The sequence below is a fragment of the Pomacea canaliculata genome, linkage group LG1 (genome assembly GCF_003073045.1).
Source record: "Pomacea canaliculata isolate SZHN2017 linkage group LG1, ASM307304v1, whole genome shotgun sequence".
NCBI lineage: Eukaryota > Metazoa > Mollusca > Gastropoda > Architaenioglossa > Ampullariidae > Pomacea > Pomacea canaliculata.
This window is the reverse complement of record NC_037590.1, coordinates 11992199-12009599: the sequence shown is the minus strand read 5'-3', so window position 1 is coordinate 12009599 and position 17401 is coordinate 11992199. Positions and strand designations below refer to the sequence as shown.

Below are 17401 nucleotides of genomic sequence, written 5' to 3'. Positions count from 1 at the left end.
ACATGTACATGTATTTCAAAATTTACATTCTGAGTTTACCAAGTTTCAACAGGGGAGAGCACTCAAATATAAAAATTTGAGACAAGGGAAGTTAGTGAAGGAAAGATGGCGGCAAGTATTTGTTGCTTCTTTTTACTTTTTTAGGTGGTGATTTTGTCAATAAACGTAAAGTGTTGATGCTTGACACTATAAGGGAAAGTGCCCAAAAATTATTTGTTAGAGCTGTTTATACTAAATACATCAAAGTGGCGGTTCATCACCACCCGGGCATGATGGAGCCCATGATGATGATGGGCATGATTGATAATTCTGCGGTGGGACTGAATTATTCCACAAATCGAACGGCGTTCCCACCACCCCAAGCCCACGCTGTGGTCCCCAATGCAATGTCTAATCACTTACCACCACAACCCAATCCACCTCAAAATCCACAGCCGATGACGTCGGTTCCTGCATCATCGTCAAGCAATTCGAAACCTAAAAAGCAGCGAAAGAAGAAATCTGCCGATGGCATGATCACGCTGAAACCAGACGACGAAGCCAGTAGGCTGAAAAAGAAGAAAAGTTGTAAGCCTAAGCAGAAAAATAAACCCAGGATCAAGCCAGTTGACGGAAGTGAGTGTTCCTAAACTGATGTTCTTATTCGGAACATACATAATCTATCATCGATAACAAAATAGAACGTTAATTTTTCTGTGTTAAATCTTGACTGCATCACTTCCATCATTTATGCATGTCACCATAAAAAGCTTAACAAATTAACATTATTAAGTACTTATTACGTGTAGGAATTTTTGTTGTTGTTTGCATCTATAAAAAAAAATCATGTTTGACAGATATAAAATCAGCTGCATATTAAGCAATGCTGAGTGCATCATGGTGAAACTACAAAATTGCTTTTTTTCCACTTATTCAAACTCTAAGATATCACACACTAAAGATGGCATAATGTTGTGTTCACTAGTCAGAAACAGCTGTACCTTAAAGTCGACTTGAGTAGTGTATAGGTGTAAAATTTTGTTTGTAGACTATAAGTTAATGATTAACTAAAACTTTTGTTCATTACTTACAATCATTTAATTCTAGCTGTAGCTATTTTGATTCTGTAGCAGGTAAGATTTGCATTTTTTAAGATCAAGTTGTTGAAATTCACATAGCTTTGCAAAGGCATAAAATTACAGAATATTGAATCTTGATAAATGTATGAATATATGCAGTTTAAAAAAGAAGATTCCTTAGACCTAAGGTTATTGTGCTGGAATGTGAAGCAGCAGGTGACAGGCTTGAGGCCTGCTGCTTGGGTCTGTGGCTAGAACACTTTCCCCGCTCACCCTGCAGCTGCATTAGTAGAAATGGGTACCCGATTTTTCAGGGAAGGTAAAAGTTTCAGAAGGAGAGGGTTGGGCTCTGCCTTCTACTTACATTTGTTATTACGTCTATTGTGGCCACTAAGCTATGGAACTCTGTACCTTTACCTCATTTACAATTTAATAGGGCATAGACCAAAAAAAAAAACCCAAAACCTTCAATGCATAATTTTTTGGTTTACTTTATACAAGGTAAATCATTATGAAATAACACTAAAATATTTTTCTTATCAGTATGCTTTAGAATTTAAACACTAACTTCCAAAATATAATTTTATGTTGCAGCTGTTTCACTGTTAGGGAAAAAAGGAAAAACACTTGATGCCCAAGCTCGTGAAATAGCTCTAAATGTGGCTGAATACTTTAAACGCGAAGCAGAATTAGGACGAACTTTGATGCCGCTGCACAGTTATCAGAAAAGAGCTGCTGCAGCAACTGGTGTGTCCACAGCAACATTACGCAAGCTGGAAGGAGCAAGACGGGAAATCAGATCTGAAAAAGTAGCAGCAGAATGTGTAAGATCCTCACACTTTGCTTGGAAACGTGCATGCAGCTGGCGGTGTTTACAGCTCATAGTGTATAACTGCACGTCTCCAGTATTTCACTTCACTGTAGATGTAATCCATCACAGCTATTGGACTCAGTCGCAAATAATTCTGACCTAGTTGTGCATAACTACTTGTTCTTGGAAAATTTTCCCAAATACACTGATGATTTTAGATGCTGTCTGCAGAGAGAACTGACATGGAATATTTTAAATCAATGAAATATGGTCATAGTAGAGATAATTTAATGTTATAAAGTTAAAATATGTTTTTCACAAGTTGAAACTAGATGTGCCTACAGCTAGGATTAGGTGACTCAAAAACCTGGAAAAAAACCTGTTAATTGGTTTAACCACACACCTGTATAGGTGGACTGCTGTCTGTCTGCCAAGACCAACACTTAGTCTCTTGCGAAGTTCTCCGCTGTTAGTCTGCGAGCCTAAACAGTGAATGCAACTAAACCAGAAGCTTAGTATACACCAGCCTTGTCATGATAGTTAACTGGAAAAAATCGTCTGCAAGTAGTCCAGTAATACAAGTTCAAGGTTTAACAGAACTTACCACGACCTGGGGTGGCATTTTTGAACCTAGCAGAAGAAAAAGAAAAAGAAATGACATTGGGAAAGATGGTAACTGAGTGGTAGACATCTTTATTTAACCACAACTTTGTACTTATATATCACAATACCATTTTTTATGTAGCTACCCATGCACCTGAGGTTATGTTTATCAGGAGGTCGTAACTAAGTGAAATTAATTTCTCTGAGAGTTATTTGGCTGATGTATAATTCATGGCCAGCTTTACTGTGGAACTACAAAGAAGTGAATGAAATAGAGTAATGTGTGTTACATATGCATTATTTGCTTTGAGTGTTTACATTAAGCATTACTTGTTTTACGTAATCTGTAGTCATTTCAAATGTAATTTTAAAAAAGTCTTTAGTGATTATTTTCAGCATTATCACAAACTTGATCTTGGAAATAGTGAAAATAGTCTGTCATTGTAAAGACATGAATTTTTTCTTTTGTTACTCTCTTGTGTAAAGTTAATTGATCAAATCAGATTTTTATCTGTTTTCATATTTGTAGTTGTTGTGTTGACTGGAAAAAAAAAAAAAAAAAACTTAAAAGGAATAAAAGAGTCGTGTTGTGGTCATGTTATTGGACCAGAGAGTGTATTTTTTTTTCTTCTTTCATTTTGCCTGGAGTGGATTTTAAATGGATTACAAAATATTTTCTGCTAAGTATAGGATTTCTTTGTGGCATCCTTTGGTCCCTGGGATGGCTTAAATGATGCTCATTGACTTATAAACAGTAAGATGTAAATTGAAACCAGTATTCAGCATCATTGTTTATTATTAATTATTTTTGTACCAGCCAGTCAAAGGCAGATTTGAAAGTCTAATGTTAAATATTTTGATAAAGATATCTGTTTCTAAAAGAAATATTTGTTCTAAATTTTGGGGGTCTTTTGCAAAATGACTTTTTGTTTTTTAGATTGTGAGTTTCGGAGATTTAACAAATTTTCTCTTAAGTCATTTACTAGCAGTTATTGTTTTGAGTTTCATCTAGGAATGTTGACATTTTTATAATATTAAAATTATGTAATTTAAGCTCCAACCCATCTTAAAATGATTTTCTCGTGATTCAATATCAAGTGCTTGTGAATCATGACACTTGAATGCGAGATATTTGTTATGTGCATATTATGGGACATTTATAGTGAACAAGATGATATCATTAACTTTGTGCGGCATTACTTAATCAAAATCAGTACTACCATTGGTCTATCTTCCCTATTATTTTTCTTCGCCACACAAAGTTCTTGTAATTTCTTGATTATCTGGCTTTGAAAAAACAAATCTTCAGAAACTCACAAGAGTGTTGCCTTAGCCTTTGGCTATAGTCTGAGTACTAGAGAGAACAGTTAAGTAGAGATTATCAGGAAATCATTAATGCTGTTAATAAAAAAAAATTATGAGACTAGTGTTTATTTAATTCATCATTCTTCTGGTACAATCTGAACAAAAGGATGCATACCTGGGTTTCATTTTGCTTGAGATAAATTTAAAAACTGTTTTTTCATATTGAATGTTACTGTAGATCTCCATACTATAGATCTTACAAGAAAAATGTGAAATTGAACTTTTTTTTTCTTCCAGATGGTTGATGACCCATTTCCAGATCTCCATATTGCTGACACCAGTTTTCTTGACACAACAGAGTCAAGGCATAAATGTCGGAAGTGTACAAAATCACGCAAATACTTCTGCTATTCATGCTGTGAACCCATGCCTCAGATTAAAGATAAAATTCCAAGGGTCAAGGTGAGATTGCATTGTACTGTTTTTATTGATTCTGCAATAGTATAATTAAGGTGACCAGACGTCCCGCTTTAGGCGGGACAGTCCCGCTTTTGACCTCGTGTCCCGCCTGCTCATCGGGCTGGACGCCCAATGTCCCGCTTTCTGGCTTTCTGGCAAGTCCATCAAAATTTCCCGGTTGTCTTTAAAAATCACTTTTTTCGGCGTTCTTTGACGGTGACGACATTATCATCGGCACATGTCCCGCTTTCGCCCCCGAAACGTCTGGTCACCTTAGTATAATACTGTTATTATTAAATGCTTCAGCATGACAAAATGATTCTACTGGTTTTTTTGCATCCAGAAATTTAGGGAACGGTAGGTTAATTGGATCATGCATGCTGTATTGGTGACTATTTATCCCAGTTCTTATGCTTTGGTTTTGAGAAGGAGTAATGCTATTTTTTTTCTCTTGCTTTATTATGTCTTGTTACTTTGTTTCTTTTTTGTCTTAAGTTAGCAGTTTTCAAAAGTTTTAAAGGTGATATAAACATTGTATAGATCACATTCAGAGAAACGAATAGCCAAGTGGTTAGAGCACTGGCATCTGAACTGAGAGGTGCACCGATTTGATACCCATATAGAGCAAATTTCTCCCAGTTGAACCAGCTGAGAATATGTACCTAACTTCATACAGGGTACCAACAGACTGGAAACTAGGCCACCTGGTCAAATTACCGAAGAAAGGAGACCTCTCTCAGTGCAACAGTTGGCAGGGGATCATGCTGCTGTCCATCCCCAGTAAAGTTCTAACAAGGGTAATTCTAGAGACTGAAGATGGCGCTAGACAAGAGACTGAGACCAGAACAAGCAGGGTTTTGCTAGGATAGGTCATGCACTGATCACATTGCCACCCTCCGTATCATCATTGAACAATTTATTGAGTGGCAGTCCTCCCATTATGTAACTTTTGTGGACTTTGAGAAGGCATTCGACAGAGTAGACAGGGACATCATCTGGAGGCTGATGATCTACTATGGCATTCCACCTAAGCTTATAAACATTATTCAGGTGTTGTACAAAGACGCGTCCTGGCAACAGCATACGCATTAAACCTTTCATAATGAAGGCTGGCATAAGACAGGGTTGCATATTATCACTAACAATCTTCCTGATGGTCATAGACTGGATTGTGCGCAAGATAACCCAAGACAACAACACCGGTATCCAGTGGACCTTTACCAAACAGCTAGAGGACCTGGACTTTGCACATGACATTAGTCTCCTATCTCATCAGCAACAACATGCAAAAACCAAACTGAGTAAGCTAGCAGATGAAGCAGAGAAGACCTGGCTTAAAGGTCAACAGAAGGAAGACTGAAGTGATGAGAATCAACAACAAGCAGGAACTCCCAATCCAATTTCAAGGAGAGAACATCCTGAAAACAGACCGCTTCACATATCTGGGGAGCATTGTTAACAAGGATGGTGAAACTGGCGATGACATCAAAAGCCTCATCACCAGCCTATGTCCCATCTGGAATTCCCGAGCAATATATTCTGCGGTAAGGCCCGCATCTTCAACACCAATGTGAAGGCAGTCCTACTGTATGGTTCTGAAACACCATCAACAACAAGCTCCAGACCTTTACCAACCGATGCCTATGCCATATTCTGGGAATAAGATGGCCTGAAAAGATCTCCAACAGCAGCCTTTGTAAAAGAACCAACCAGAATGCCACTAGCCAAGACATCAAAAAGTGCAAAAATGGGTGGAACAGCTGCACACATTGAGTGTTTATATAAAACATTTTATATAACATAATGTTATTGTTGTTCTCATTCACCGATTTTTTGTCAGACTTGAAGGCCAACTCTCGAGATAAAACTGGCTGTCATCTGCAAAGTGTTTACAGATCTATAAAGCAGTAAAAAATAATAATAAGTTAACTTTTTTATTGCAGTTGCCAGTAAAAATAGATATTATAAAACATCAGAGTGAATCTGATGGTAAAAGCACCTGCCCTCATGCTGTATGTCCTGGCACCCGATGATGTCACAGTCTACACATTTCCATGCATACCTGACTATGACAGAGACAAGGTAAAGCTTATCTACAATGAAAATGAAACAGAAATATTCACACGTACAAAAATTTGCTTTGGTCTGTTGGACGTGAAGTCTTATTTTAAGCTGGGGTTTTTTATGATCACTAATGTGTTAGCTATATCCATTGTTTGATGGATGTAAATGGCTGGAGTAAAGATGTTTACCACCTAATTACCACCTACAGAGTAAATGTGGTTTTTCAGCTACAATATTCAACCAAACTGTAAAGGGTTAACTTCTGTGCTATTGTCACATGATTTATGTATTTAAAAGATGGATTTAAGGATCTGTTTCTAACTGGGCTTGTTTGCTGACCTGCTTCTGTGCCTTACTGATAACAAGATTGGACCTATCCTTTACAATTAAACCAGGTGGTGCTAGTGTTTCCCTGCTCAGAGGCCAAGACCTTGAAAGACGTGATGCAGTCTGCCTCCAGCAGCACATTAGTCTCCCTCTCAGCCAGCATGCCTCTAACTCAGACTGACTCGGGACTGCATACGCCTCATCCGCAAGACCAGGGCCTACACACCCCAGGTGGATATGCTGACATCACAACTTCCTCTACATATGCCGATCTCCAGACTATCTGGACCAGTGCTTACTTCCAGTCTACAGGCCCCACCCCAGGCATGCAGCCAGCTGCTACCTACACCTACCTGCAGACCACACCAATGTATCCCAGTACACCAGATTTCAGTACAGGTTTGTTGCAATTCAGAGTGTTTTAATCTTGTCAGCCCACAGAATGTAATATTTTACCCCTTACCTATCAGTCCTCAGTTTTGCTGTCATATTTTTTATTTGTATGAGCATCTGTCCATTTTGGGGACTAAGACTTAACAACTCACATAAATATTTGCATTAAAGAATTATCTAATATATAGAAGGTATACTTATTTTTAAACACTCAATTCAGTTATTTTTGTTGCAGTTTGTATTCTGGTTCATTGTTTCTGTTATTAATAGTGTTAAAATAATTTAATACGAAATTTTAGGTGCTAGTAGCATCTTAAACTAGTCTGAGAAATATAGAATAATATGAAAGATTAAAAGTAAAGTTAAAATGAATCTTTGGAAGCGTTTTTGGGCAATGTTATTGAAAAACAAGAGCAGGTGAATGACAAGGGCTTTATGGGTTTATTTAGCCTGGATCAGATGCATGTTAAAATATAATCAGTGTTGTAATCTAATTTCCAGTTTAACTTTTCTTCCAGGAAAACCAGTGGCAGAATCCCACATTCAGCGAGAAGACAAGCCAGTAAGGCTATCTGTGCCTTTTGAGCGTGCTGTGTTCATTGATTGCACATGGAACCAAACTAAGAATATCATTCAAGACGAGAGATTAAAAGGTAAGGGGAACAGTTACTGCACATGTTGAGGTAGCTTAGAATTCGTTAAAATGGAGAGAGAATTAGGTTCAGTCGGGATGCCTCTTGTACCTAAGATTCACCATGCGGATAAGAGACAGAATGAGTATGGGGCAAATGATAATAGACAACAAGTGCTCGATTCCAAAGGATGTAGAAAGACAATTTTAGTTTCCTGTCAGCATTATGTCAAGTAGTGAGACTGACTAAATTTTCTTTAAATAAGTAAACAGCTCAATTTTGCAAATTCTGTTTATTCATTTGCTGCCTTAACCACAAGGGAAATTTTCAAATCTTCTGGGAAGTTTTTGGCCTGTTTGTTGGTTAGCAGATATGCTGCATGCATTAGGGATTTAGCATTTAAAAGTCCACTATTAAATTTATTTTAGTAATGCCATAATGAAGATCCAGAAATGTCTGTTACAGATCTTCGGCGAGTAGCAATAATGAACTACAACACACAATTCTGGCGCTGCCAAGAGGGTTTACCAACCACTTTCTTGTCCACCATTGAGGCAATTTACTACTTTGTGCGAGAGTATCATGAAGAAGTGCTGAGCAGCCCATACATGAATGAATATGATAACCTTCTGTTTTTCTTCCTCTACTTCTACAGAAAAATTCGTGAGAAGTATCAAGGTGGAAAGGAACTAAAAGCATATAACAGGAAACCTTCAGTATGATTCACATGCCAAACTTATATCACCAACTTAAGTTTTTTTCTTTTTTTTTTTTTTTTTTGTGCTAGCTTTTTGTGAACTTGGGCAAGGTAATTGTGGAGAGGTGTGGATAAGTGGACATAAAAACTACTTGAAAAGAAAAAAGCTGAAGTTTCAAAGATCTGCACCCTTAGGCCCAAGAATGGAATTGTGTTTGTATGACAACCCATGACTGTTAACAAGCACTTCCATTATTAGGATTCAAAAATGACAAGCTGAAATCAGGATTCTCTTAGGATTAAATTATGAGCAAGAGACAAAACTTGACAGGTGTTTATTACAAAAAAATGAACTACCAGTAAGCAAGGTAAACATGAGATTTGTTGGCTGCCATAATTTTCTCAACTTATAAATTTCTTTTTAACTGCCAGAAACACTTTGGAGTATGAATGTTTGGGATGAGTGTTGGGAAGAAGTGTTAGAAGAATATCAGCTTTTTAAAACATATTTTACAGTGCATCATGTTTTTTAGAATTTCTGTTGTAAAAATCTCTAAGGCCGGTAACTTTTTCTTCTGTACTTAAGGTGTCTTCTCAAGTTACAGTCACTGGATCTATCTTAATGCCAAAAGTTTGGATGTGTCACATCTTACTGTTAAAACTGACAGATCTTTCTAACTAGTTATTACTACTACTAGATGTAAAATTATGTTTTAGTGTTATTGCCCTTTGGGTCATTCTTCTCTGAAGCATATTCTGCAAAAATTTTCTCCCTCCTTCTGATCTTAGTAACATTGACAAGATTTATGACCTACTGCTTTCGAAGTTTCAAGTCAGCTGAACTGTTGTTATAAAGCATGAAATGAACACATTAAAACTACCTGTACATTTAAACAATATTTTTAATCAACGGCACCACATGATTGAATGCATGAGCAGCAGGCTGCCAATAACACATGCACTTGAATAGTTATACATCTTAAAATGTGTAAACATTTGCTCATTGATGTTTATATTGTTTTTCTGTAGGCACATTTATCTTTGGGTTGTATCTTCTCCCCCAGTCTTTGTTCAGATCAAAGATTATTTTATTGTTTAATTTCAAATTTATTTACTAAATTTTAGTAGAGAAAGGTACCATTGTCTTTGAATTTGTTTTTTTTACTTGGCTGGCCATACAGATAACTTTTGTTTTAACATTTAAAAAAATAGTTTTAAGAGGATTATTTAAAGATGTAAATAAAACCCTTGTTTACAGTGGTGTTAAATGAAGAGGTCAGGAAGTTTACATTTGTTTTGAAGAGACAAATTGAAGATCATAGTGGACATTTCTTCTTACAAGACTAAACTTCAGAAAGTGCATTCATATTTTTACAGCTGTTTTCCAGCCTTTGATTCAAATGCATCAATGATAAGGCTTGCCATTAAATATTTTTAAATTTTGCCAATGAGCTGTCTTTTTATCCTTATGTCTAGGGTAAACAAAATTGGTGATAATTGGATGAACAGAATATTTGCAAAAAAAGCTGTTGTTAACACTTTATTATAAAACAGTAGCTAGTAGTCCTAAACTACTGTGAAAAATGGGAAGATTGGGGATAATCAGTAAAGAGTCGAACAATGTATGGTAAGAAAATATTTTAGTTCACATTCCAATAGCTGAAAGTAATTAAATACCAGATTAAAAATTTTGATTATTTGAAGGGGAAACAGCTATTCAAGTTGTAAATCATTGGTTTCATTTTCAAAATTATTTTAACACCTTTTACGCAGGCAGACAACTTAAACTTGATAAATTTTTGTTTACAATAAGCAAACCACAGTATTTTATGATTTTGTTTTTTTGTTTGTATACATATTTAGAATTACATGTACTGAGTATTGCCAAGCTGGGGATTGTAAACTACTGAAATGGAGTGCAGTACTTTATTTTGGTTTATAATAACATCTTACAGACTGTAGGCCTTTGATAACTGAGCATAAACAGTTGCTTTTATGACAATTCTTTTTCCATTCCTGTTAGCCCACAACTGATCATTAGTCTACATTGTATGTAAAAACATAAATGTTAGATTGTCTTAATCTGTTTCTTATATCACTGAGTTATGTGTTATGTAAGAGGATGTCTTTCTTTGCAGCCTGTCTACCTCAGGACTAAAGGTGTGTAATGGTTATTTTAAGTAAACAGTTTGTGCGACTGAGGATGAATGGAGGAGTTAAAAATTACACTAAAGAGTGAATATGCAAATGTTATGTTGCTGTCTGGATTATGTAAACAACAAAGTACTGGGAGTGTCACCATTTGAACATGAAACAACTAGGCACCAGTTTTCATACTTAGACACTAAGCACCACCTAAAGATGTCTGGGTAAAAATATTGCTGTCTTGATTCCTCGGAATCTGAATCATCAGTAATGTTCCTTTGGATTTGAAATGATAAATGCTGAATTTTAAAGTCTTTCATTCTGTCTGCACAAATATTGTGACCACTCTGCTGCCTTATGCAGTGCATGTACATCAATTTCCAAAACGTGTCAGATTTACGTGCTGTTTAGCAGTGATGTACATGCATGTCTAAGATTAATCAAATCCTTGATGGATAAAAAGGGGAGGGCACTCTGTCATCAGCATGATAGCAAACAAAAACATATTTGCTTCAAAATAATTAATACATTTCTTGAACTGCTGAATGTTTGAGACAGAGGTGAGCCCACACATCGTGAAACCACATGTAGTGTTACATACCAGTTGTAACATAAATATAGATCACCTGAAAGATTAATGCTAAAAAAGGACCTAATATTTGCTTAATTCAGTTTTGTACCCATTCCAAGAATGCAGGTGTCACTTTTTCCCTTTTTTATTTAAAGGATGATCTTACTGGAAGCTTTCTTTATGTATGGTGAATTGTAAAATGAATGATTGTAAAAATAAAAATGTAGTTGATACATGAGAAATTTGATATATTTGGAATATTCAAATTTTAGTCATGCCTTGCAATATGGTAGATTAATTTTTTTCAGAGTTTATACTGATGATTTATGCAATATATAAAAGGTAAATTATTGTAGCTGCTTGTCCAAAAAAAAATATCGAACCATAGTAGGTGGTTTTGTCTTAAAATGATTTCAGGATTTTGTCGAGCAGTTTCTTACATATATAAAAAAATTTAGTGTTTTATTTTGGAAACACCTAACTACATATATGAATGTATGTTTTTTTTTTTTAAATACAGTAAAAAAATGAAATGGGTACCACACAAGAGTTTCTTTTTATGGCATTGTCTTTGTAACTATTATGCCATTGAAGCTTTGGACAACTGAAAACATTGCTGACAATAAATCATACACATATCTTTTTGAAACAAAAAATGTTTCAACCATTTATTCTGTTACGCTTATCACTGTCATCAGATTATCAGAGTGTTTGTGTGTGTGTATATATATGGTCAGTTCCAGTGGTTCAGCCAAACACTTCAAAAGGACCATATTTTTAGTTAGATACAGTTAACGGTAATGTAATTTTACTTCTTACCAAATGTAATGTTTAAAAATAAAATCAAAAACCAAAATTGCGCTAAGGATGACATGCCTTCATCCTTCAACAAGAATTACAAAGTAATTCATTTCAACCTTTACTCAATAAATGCAGTTTTCAAACACAGTAGCCCTCATCAATATTGTACAGATTTAATATTTTTCAATAGCCAAGAGAATAGCGATCATAAACTTACTGTAATTAATCATCAAATTGTGGGAGCTGTACGTTACAGTATACACAGTAGATAAGTCTTTAAAAGGTCCCATCTTAACTTACATCCATAATTCTGTTTCAATGTTACAAGCATTCTTACAATTTTTTTCTCCCAATGCCTCTCACAATGGGTGGATTTTATCCCTTCACTTCTCTTCGTCCTGCATGCTTGTAAGCAAAGTATTCGTCCCACTCACACACCAGAAATGAATGTGGCCTTGGCTGGTCAGCAAGCACTTGACCAACATGGGACTGCTAAATAAGGCTTGAGCAGGGAGCAGGGACCTTGCTATCCACCTGAACGCGTCTTTTTTTTAAAGTAAAGTATCATTAGGATTGATCAGCTGACCTGCAGGCCCTCTGCATTATCTGTGAGAACAAATGTGTTCAGTCAAAGGACTTTCTGCTCCCTGATTTTACATGCCTGCTTGCAGGACAAACAGGAAACTGTTCTTTGCTGATTCAGCTGTAGGGCTATGAATGTGTGTATTTAATTACCCTCTGGGACAGTTGTAAGGAAAGCAAGTAGTCTTTCGCAAAGGAAAATGTGCACATGGTAAAGGGTTGAGGGGTATAGAAGGAACTCTAAGAAAGTCTTTCAACATATTCTTTTGTGTCAAGCAGCAAGGCAACAAGTGATGACAGTGGTTACAAAAGTAGACTTACCGTAAATGCAAATGAAATTAATAATTGTAAAAAACACTCTTTTTTGTGTTTTGCTGTCATTTGTGTGGGCAGAAACAAAATGTGCTACAACATTCAAGTTTTTTTCAGCTTTCAATAACGCCCCTTTTTAAAAATAAAGCACAGAGTAACATTTCAAATTTCTGCATTAAGTGCAGTGTCGGATTTTGAACATAATTACAGTTTACCTTGCCATACAAGTAAAACTTTCATCACTGCCAGCTTCCATCATTTGCCCACAACACTGTAACTAATTTAACACTCTTTAAACTTGTGAATGTCTATGTAACCCATTTCATCTTGGCCTGATACCTACTAGTTAAGGTCAAACATAGCAGGAAGGCCAGTGATACACTGAATTACTTGCCAGTTTAAAACAGCATTCATTAGATGCAAAACTTTTTACTGGCAGATTTCCTAATAACCTAATGGTTAATGCAATTTGCAGCATTCTTGTGGAGAACATAGCAAACAAGCAAGCAATCACTGACAAATCGCACATAAAGGAATTCTCAAGACTTAAATCGTCTTAACAACAAATAAATACGTGATGATTAAGTAATTAGAAAAAATGTTAAATATGTAAGTTGTACTTTCATGGATATTGTCCCTTTGTCTGTCTGTTGAATAAATCCACCAGGAAAATATCAAATTACAACTATAAGGAATGCACCTAAAAACAAAGAATGCCATTCTTGAAATAAATTCAAATAAAGGGGCACAAAGCCTTAGATCTATTGGGACAGTGAAGAGTGTGACATGTTTTACAGGGCACTGCATATAGAAGGAAGCCAGCCCTCTCTTTCTGCTGTCATTTACCTTCACTAATACTCCAGTTTCCCATCTAGAAATAAACTAGAAAACTAGCATTTGTCAATGGCACATGAATGTTTTGGGGATCATACCAAAACACACTAACAACTGTTTGGTATTGCCGCAATTAATGCTGAACCCAACAAAAGTACATCATTCAAGCAGCACCCATCTCTTAAAACCTGGCAAACCTGCATATATGTTGATGAAAAATGTTATTTTTGCAACAAAAAGTTTATGCCGAGGACCCTGAAGTACCATATAAAGGTTTAATATTTGGCAGCTAGGTTCTCTGTAGGTTTGTTCCTACACTGACACAATTTATTTTTGAACAAATCACACACTGCCAGATTCATCACTGTAATCTTTGTCTTCCTCAGCTGCGTGGGTGGGTGGAGTCTGGGTTGAGGGAGAGCGACAAGAAAATGAATGTGAATTCATGTATCTGTTTGAATGCATGGACATGTCCCAAATGTGATCAAAGGGAGAGAATAGAGAAACACTTCTTAACACAGGGAGTTCCACCTCTAAACTACACAAGTTTGTGTAGTTGTTATGCAATTCATGCTATTTCCAACAAATAGGATAATTGAAACACGTATTTCTGAGTGCCTTCAATGGTCTGATAGCAGTATTGTCTGTGCTGATTTCTAACAATACAGCCTCTGCAAGCAGAGTGACTATAGTCACATGCTTTGCTACAACACACTATTAGTGACAGTCATGAGCCTTTGTGAGAGCAAACTTTGTTGCATTAACTTGTCTTCACATATGTAAGCCGCATTTGATTCCTGTTTTGCTCTTGTAACATATCTAGTTCAAATATATTTCATGTGAACTCCAATGGTAGATGTCTGTAACACTGTCTCCAGTCAAGAATACCTTCAGGCATGGGCTGAATCACAGGACTGGCAGACACACACGACTTGAGAAAAGTTCGGAAATAACAGTGAAGAAAATGGCCATGATGAACAGGACATAAGCTGAGCCAACCTGAGTGTGATGTGGCAGTTTGTAAGGCTGACCTCCAATGGCTGCAATATGAAACCCAATCGGAAACACCACAGCAGCAAGGCAGAACTGCGTCACTGAAACAAAAGTTATTAACAGCAGTAATTTTTTTTATTACATGCATTTGTTTGCAATCAGTGATGAAACCATTTTTAATTTTTAACCCAAACCACTGACAACAACTTTACAATTCAGGTCCATTACTAATGGTTGATTATCTGGCCATAAATTGTTCTTATTTTTTGTTCCTATAGCACAAAGCATGAAGACTTTTTAACCATACTTTTCTTTTAAAAAATAGTTATTCTAAATAGAATCTAGCTTTCTCTTATCTACTGCTGGTTAATTTTTTTATATGCATCCAAGTCTTTTTTCATCTTTATGGTGAAGCCCAGTAGATATATATATGTATAAAAACACATACATACATATTCTCATTATCAATCACATTGATACTGCTTAGTTGCAGAGAAATAAAATCCTACTACCATCATTGCTATTTCCAACAAGAAGAGTACTGACATATCATACGGATTAACTTTAATTATCATGGCTAAATGTTGCAGAAAATTTGACTACAACCATGAAAACTAAACTATAGTAGAAAAAACTCACTTCCAAAAAAGGCAACCCATCGAACATATTTTGCTGCCTGACGATGCCAGTGGGAAAGGAGGAGGAGAATGCAGGTGGCGGTAAGACAGAGAATGCCTCCAACAATGCACAGAAATGCTAGAGTCCATTCTGCTGGTAGCTGTGGCCAAGTGCATACTTCAGGCCGACCATGTATTATCTGACAATGCTGTGTCAGACCCAGTCTCATATTACCTGCAAATAAAATGCTGGAGTGTGAGTATATTATCCATCATGATCTACTGAAGTTGCTGTGAAACTGTTCAAACCAAAACCTATATAAATACTTTATTTTACAGGTAGAATGTTTGATGAAATTCCAAAGTTACATAGAATGATGGTACAAACCACCCGAACAGAGCATTCACCTCTAGCTTATACAGGATACATTTACTAAAGCAATCACAGAAAATATTGCTTTATTGTAGGAAATTTATGTAGTCTAAAATTTAGCTTTTGAAGTACCTGCTTCACTGGTAACTATCCAATCAGGATTTGCTAAGCTTCCAATGGCAAAGATATCAGCAGTGAAGAAAAGAATCCCTGACAAAGCTGTCAATTTATCCATGTTATCTGTTGCACAGACAAGCTGAAATATATATTACCAATTAATAATAACAACAATAAATGTTTATTTACATAGTGCCAAGAAAGATGGACTCAAGCCACTTATACACACGGAGCTGCAGAAGCACACACTTATCAGAAGTCATCAAATGCATCCTAGAAATTCATTTATCATCATTCAAATTAACTGCTCACTCAGTCTCTGTTTCATACACCTGCATCAAAAAACCATTGATGATCAGCCCTGTAAACAGATTTCACATTCAAAGAAAGATATGTTAGAGATCCCAACCAATGACACCGGATTCCCACTATCATGGTGACAGGCACTTTAGCTACTATGCAACCAACCATAAACCATCAACCACCTGTCCACCCATCAGATAGGAAATGAATGTTGGAACATATCAGACAGAAACTAGAGATCTTTCAAACCAAATGACTGAGGAAAATCTTCAAGATATTCTGGCCAAGCATAACCGACAACAATAAAACCCTTATAGGATCAAGCTGTAGAAACATGGCAACCATAATATAAAAAAGATGGAGATAGTTGCGGGATGTGTGCAGCATGAAACCAGTGGCACTACCCAAAATAACTCTTTATTTTACTTATAGGCAGTTGATGGCAAGAGGAAAAGTGGTCAATCAAGATGAACATTGCAAAGGTCAGCACAGAGAGAGAAAACTAAAGCTTCAGTAAATGACCGAGAATAATGTAGCTAAACTTGCAGCTGACAGACAAAAATGGAGGTCTCTAATAGATGAGTTATGTATCACAATGAGGCCTAAGTAAATAAGTAATTATGTTATATTGATGAACATGTCTATGTCTAATATTCATATGTCATATAATGATATCACCAAGAACTAATTATTTTGTGCTTCGATCTTACTTTTAATAAATACAATTTCAGTCCAAAATGATGATTGTCACCACGAATTAATATCCCTATACAAGTCCTTGTCACAAATATCACCCTAGATTTCTGATCACAGTAATCGGATATATCTTTACTTTTAGGTTTTAAAACTGTAATTAAGACACGTATGCGTCTTTTAAGACACATATGCTAGAACTGATAAAATCAGACCAACAGAGGCAGCAACTTACTATTAGCAAAGACAGTAAATATAATCTACCGTCTTTGATATTATTATCAGTCTAAACGCAATGATGGTCGTCTGCTCTACAGCAGTCTTATATACTACTAAGGATAATAATTGATTAGAATGAAGATAAAAACTTTGTGACTTACATAACAATAGAAAGAACGTTTTCAACGTATATATTCTATAATAAACAGTGGAATAATATTCACTAGGTCTTGGACACTCATAAATGCTGAAGGAGTAATATTGTATTGCACTCTCTTTACCATCACTGCCTCCAAACTTCCGGTCTCCAGAATTCTGCATCCGGTTAATTCCCGAAAATATTTTAGCAGGAATGTAGACTCTGTGTGGTATTAATATCCGAGAAAAGTAAGATCCTTAAATGTCTGAAAGTCTCAAAGCTTACCGATCACTTTTTCTTGTATGTTTATACCATACAGGTTAGAAAACGTGTCTTCTTGCTTTTGATTAATA

At 36.0% G+C, this 17401-nt stretch overlaps 2 protein-coding genes across 3 annotated transcripts; one reads left to right on the top strand and one right to left on the bottom strand.

Moving 5' to 3' along the window:
- The first annotated feature begins 68 nt into the window (after positions 1-68).
- LOC112569456 lies at positions 69-11721 on the top strand. The gene is given in 8 exon segments (XM_025247248.1): positions 69-615; positions 1653-1882; positions 4075-4239; positions 6180-6251; positions 6253-6318; positions 6696-7026; positions 7539-7673; positions 8118-11721. Coding segments are annotated over 8 exon segments (1695 nt in total). The 5' UTR covers positions 69-176; the 3' UTR covers positions 8375-11721.
- Positions 11722-11971: 250 nt separating this feature from the next.
- Positions 11972-17248, bottom strand: LOC112569541 (uncharacterized protein C16orf52 homolog A-like). Of its 2 annotated transcripts, none has more exons than XM_025247352.1 (4): positions 17071-17248; positions 15710-15817; positions 15227-15439; positions 11972-14688 (listed from the first exon to the last, which is right to left on the bottom strand). In XM_025247352.1, exons 1-4 carry the CDS (start codon positions 17228-17230, stop codon positions 14501-14503), a joined length of 669 nt encoding a protein of 222 aa, XP_025103137.1. In that variant the 5' UTR covers positions 17231-17248; the 3' UTR covers positions 11972-14500. The 2 variants fall into 2 exon arrangements, with proteins under 2 accessions (XP_025103137.1, XP_025103142.1); XM_025247357.1 differs by having other exon boundaries at positions 15710-15833; positions 17071-17209.
- Positions 17249-17401: the final 153 nt, after the last annotated feature.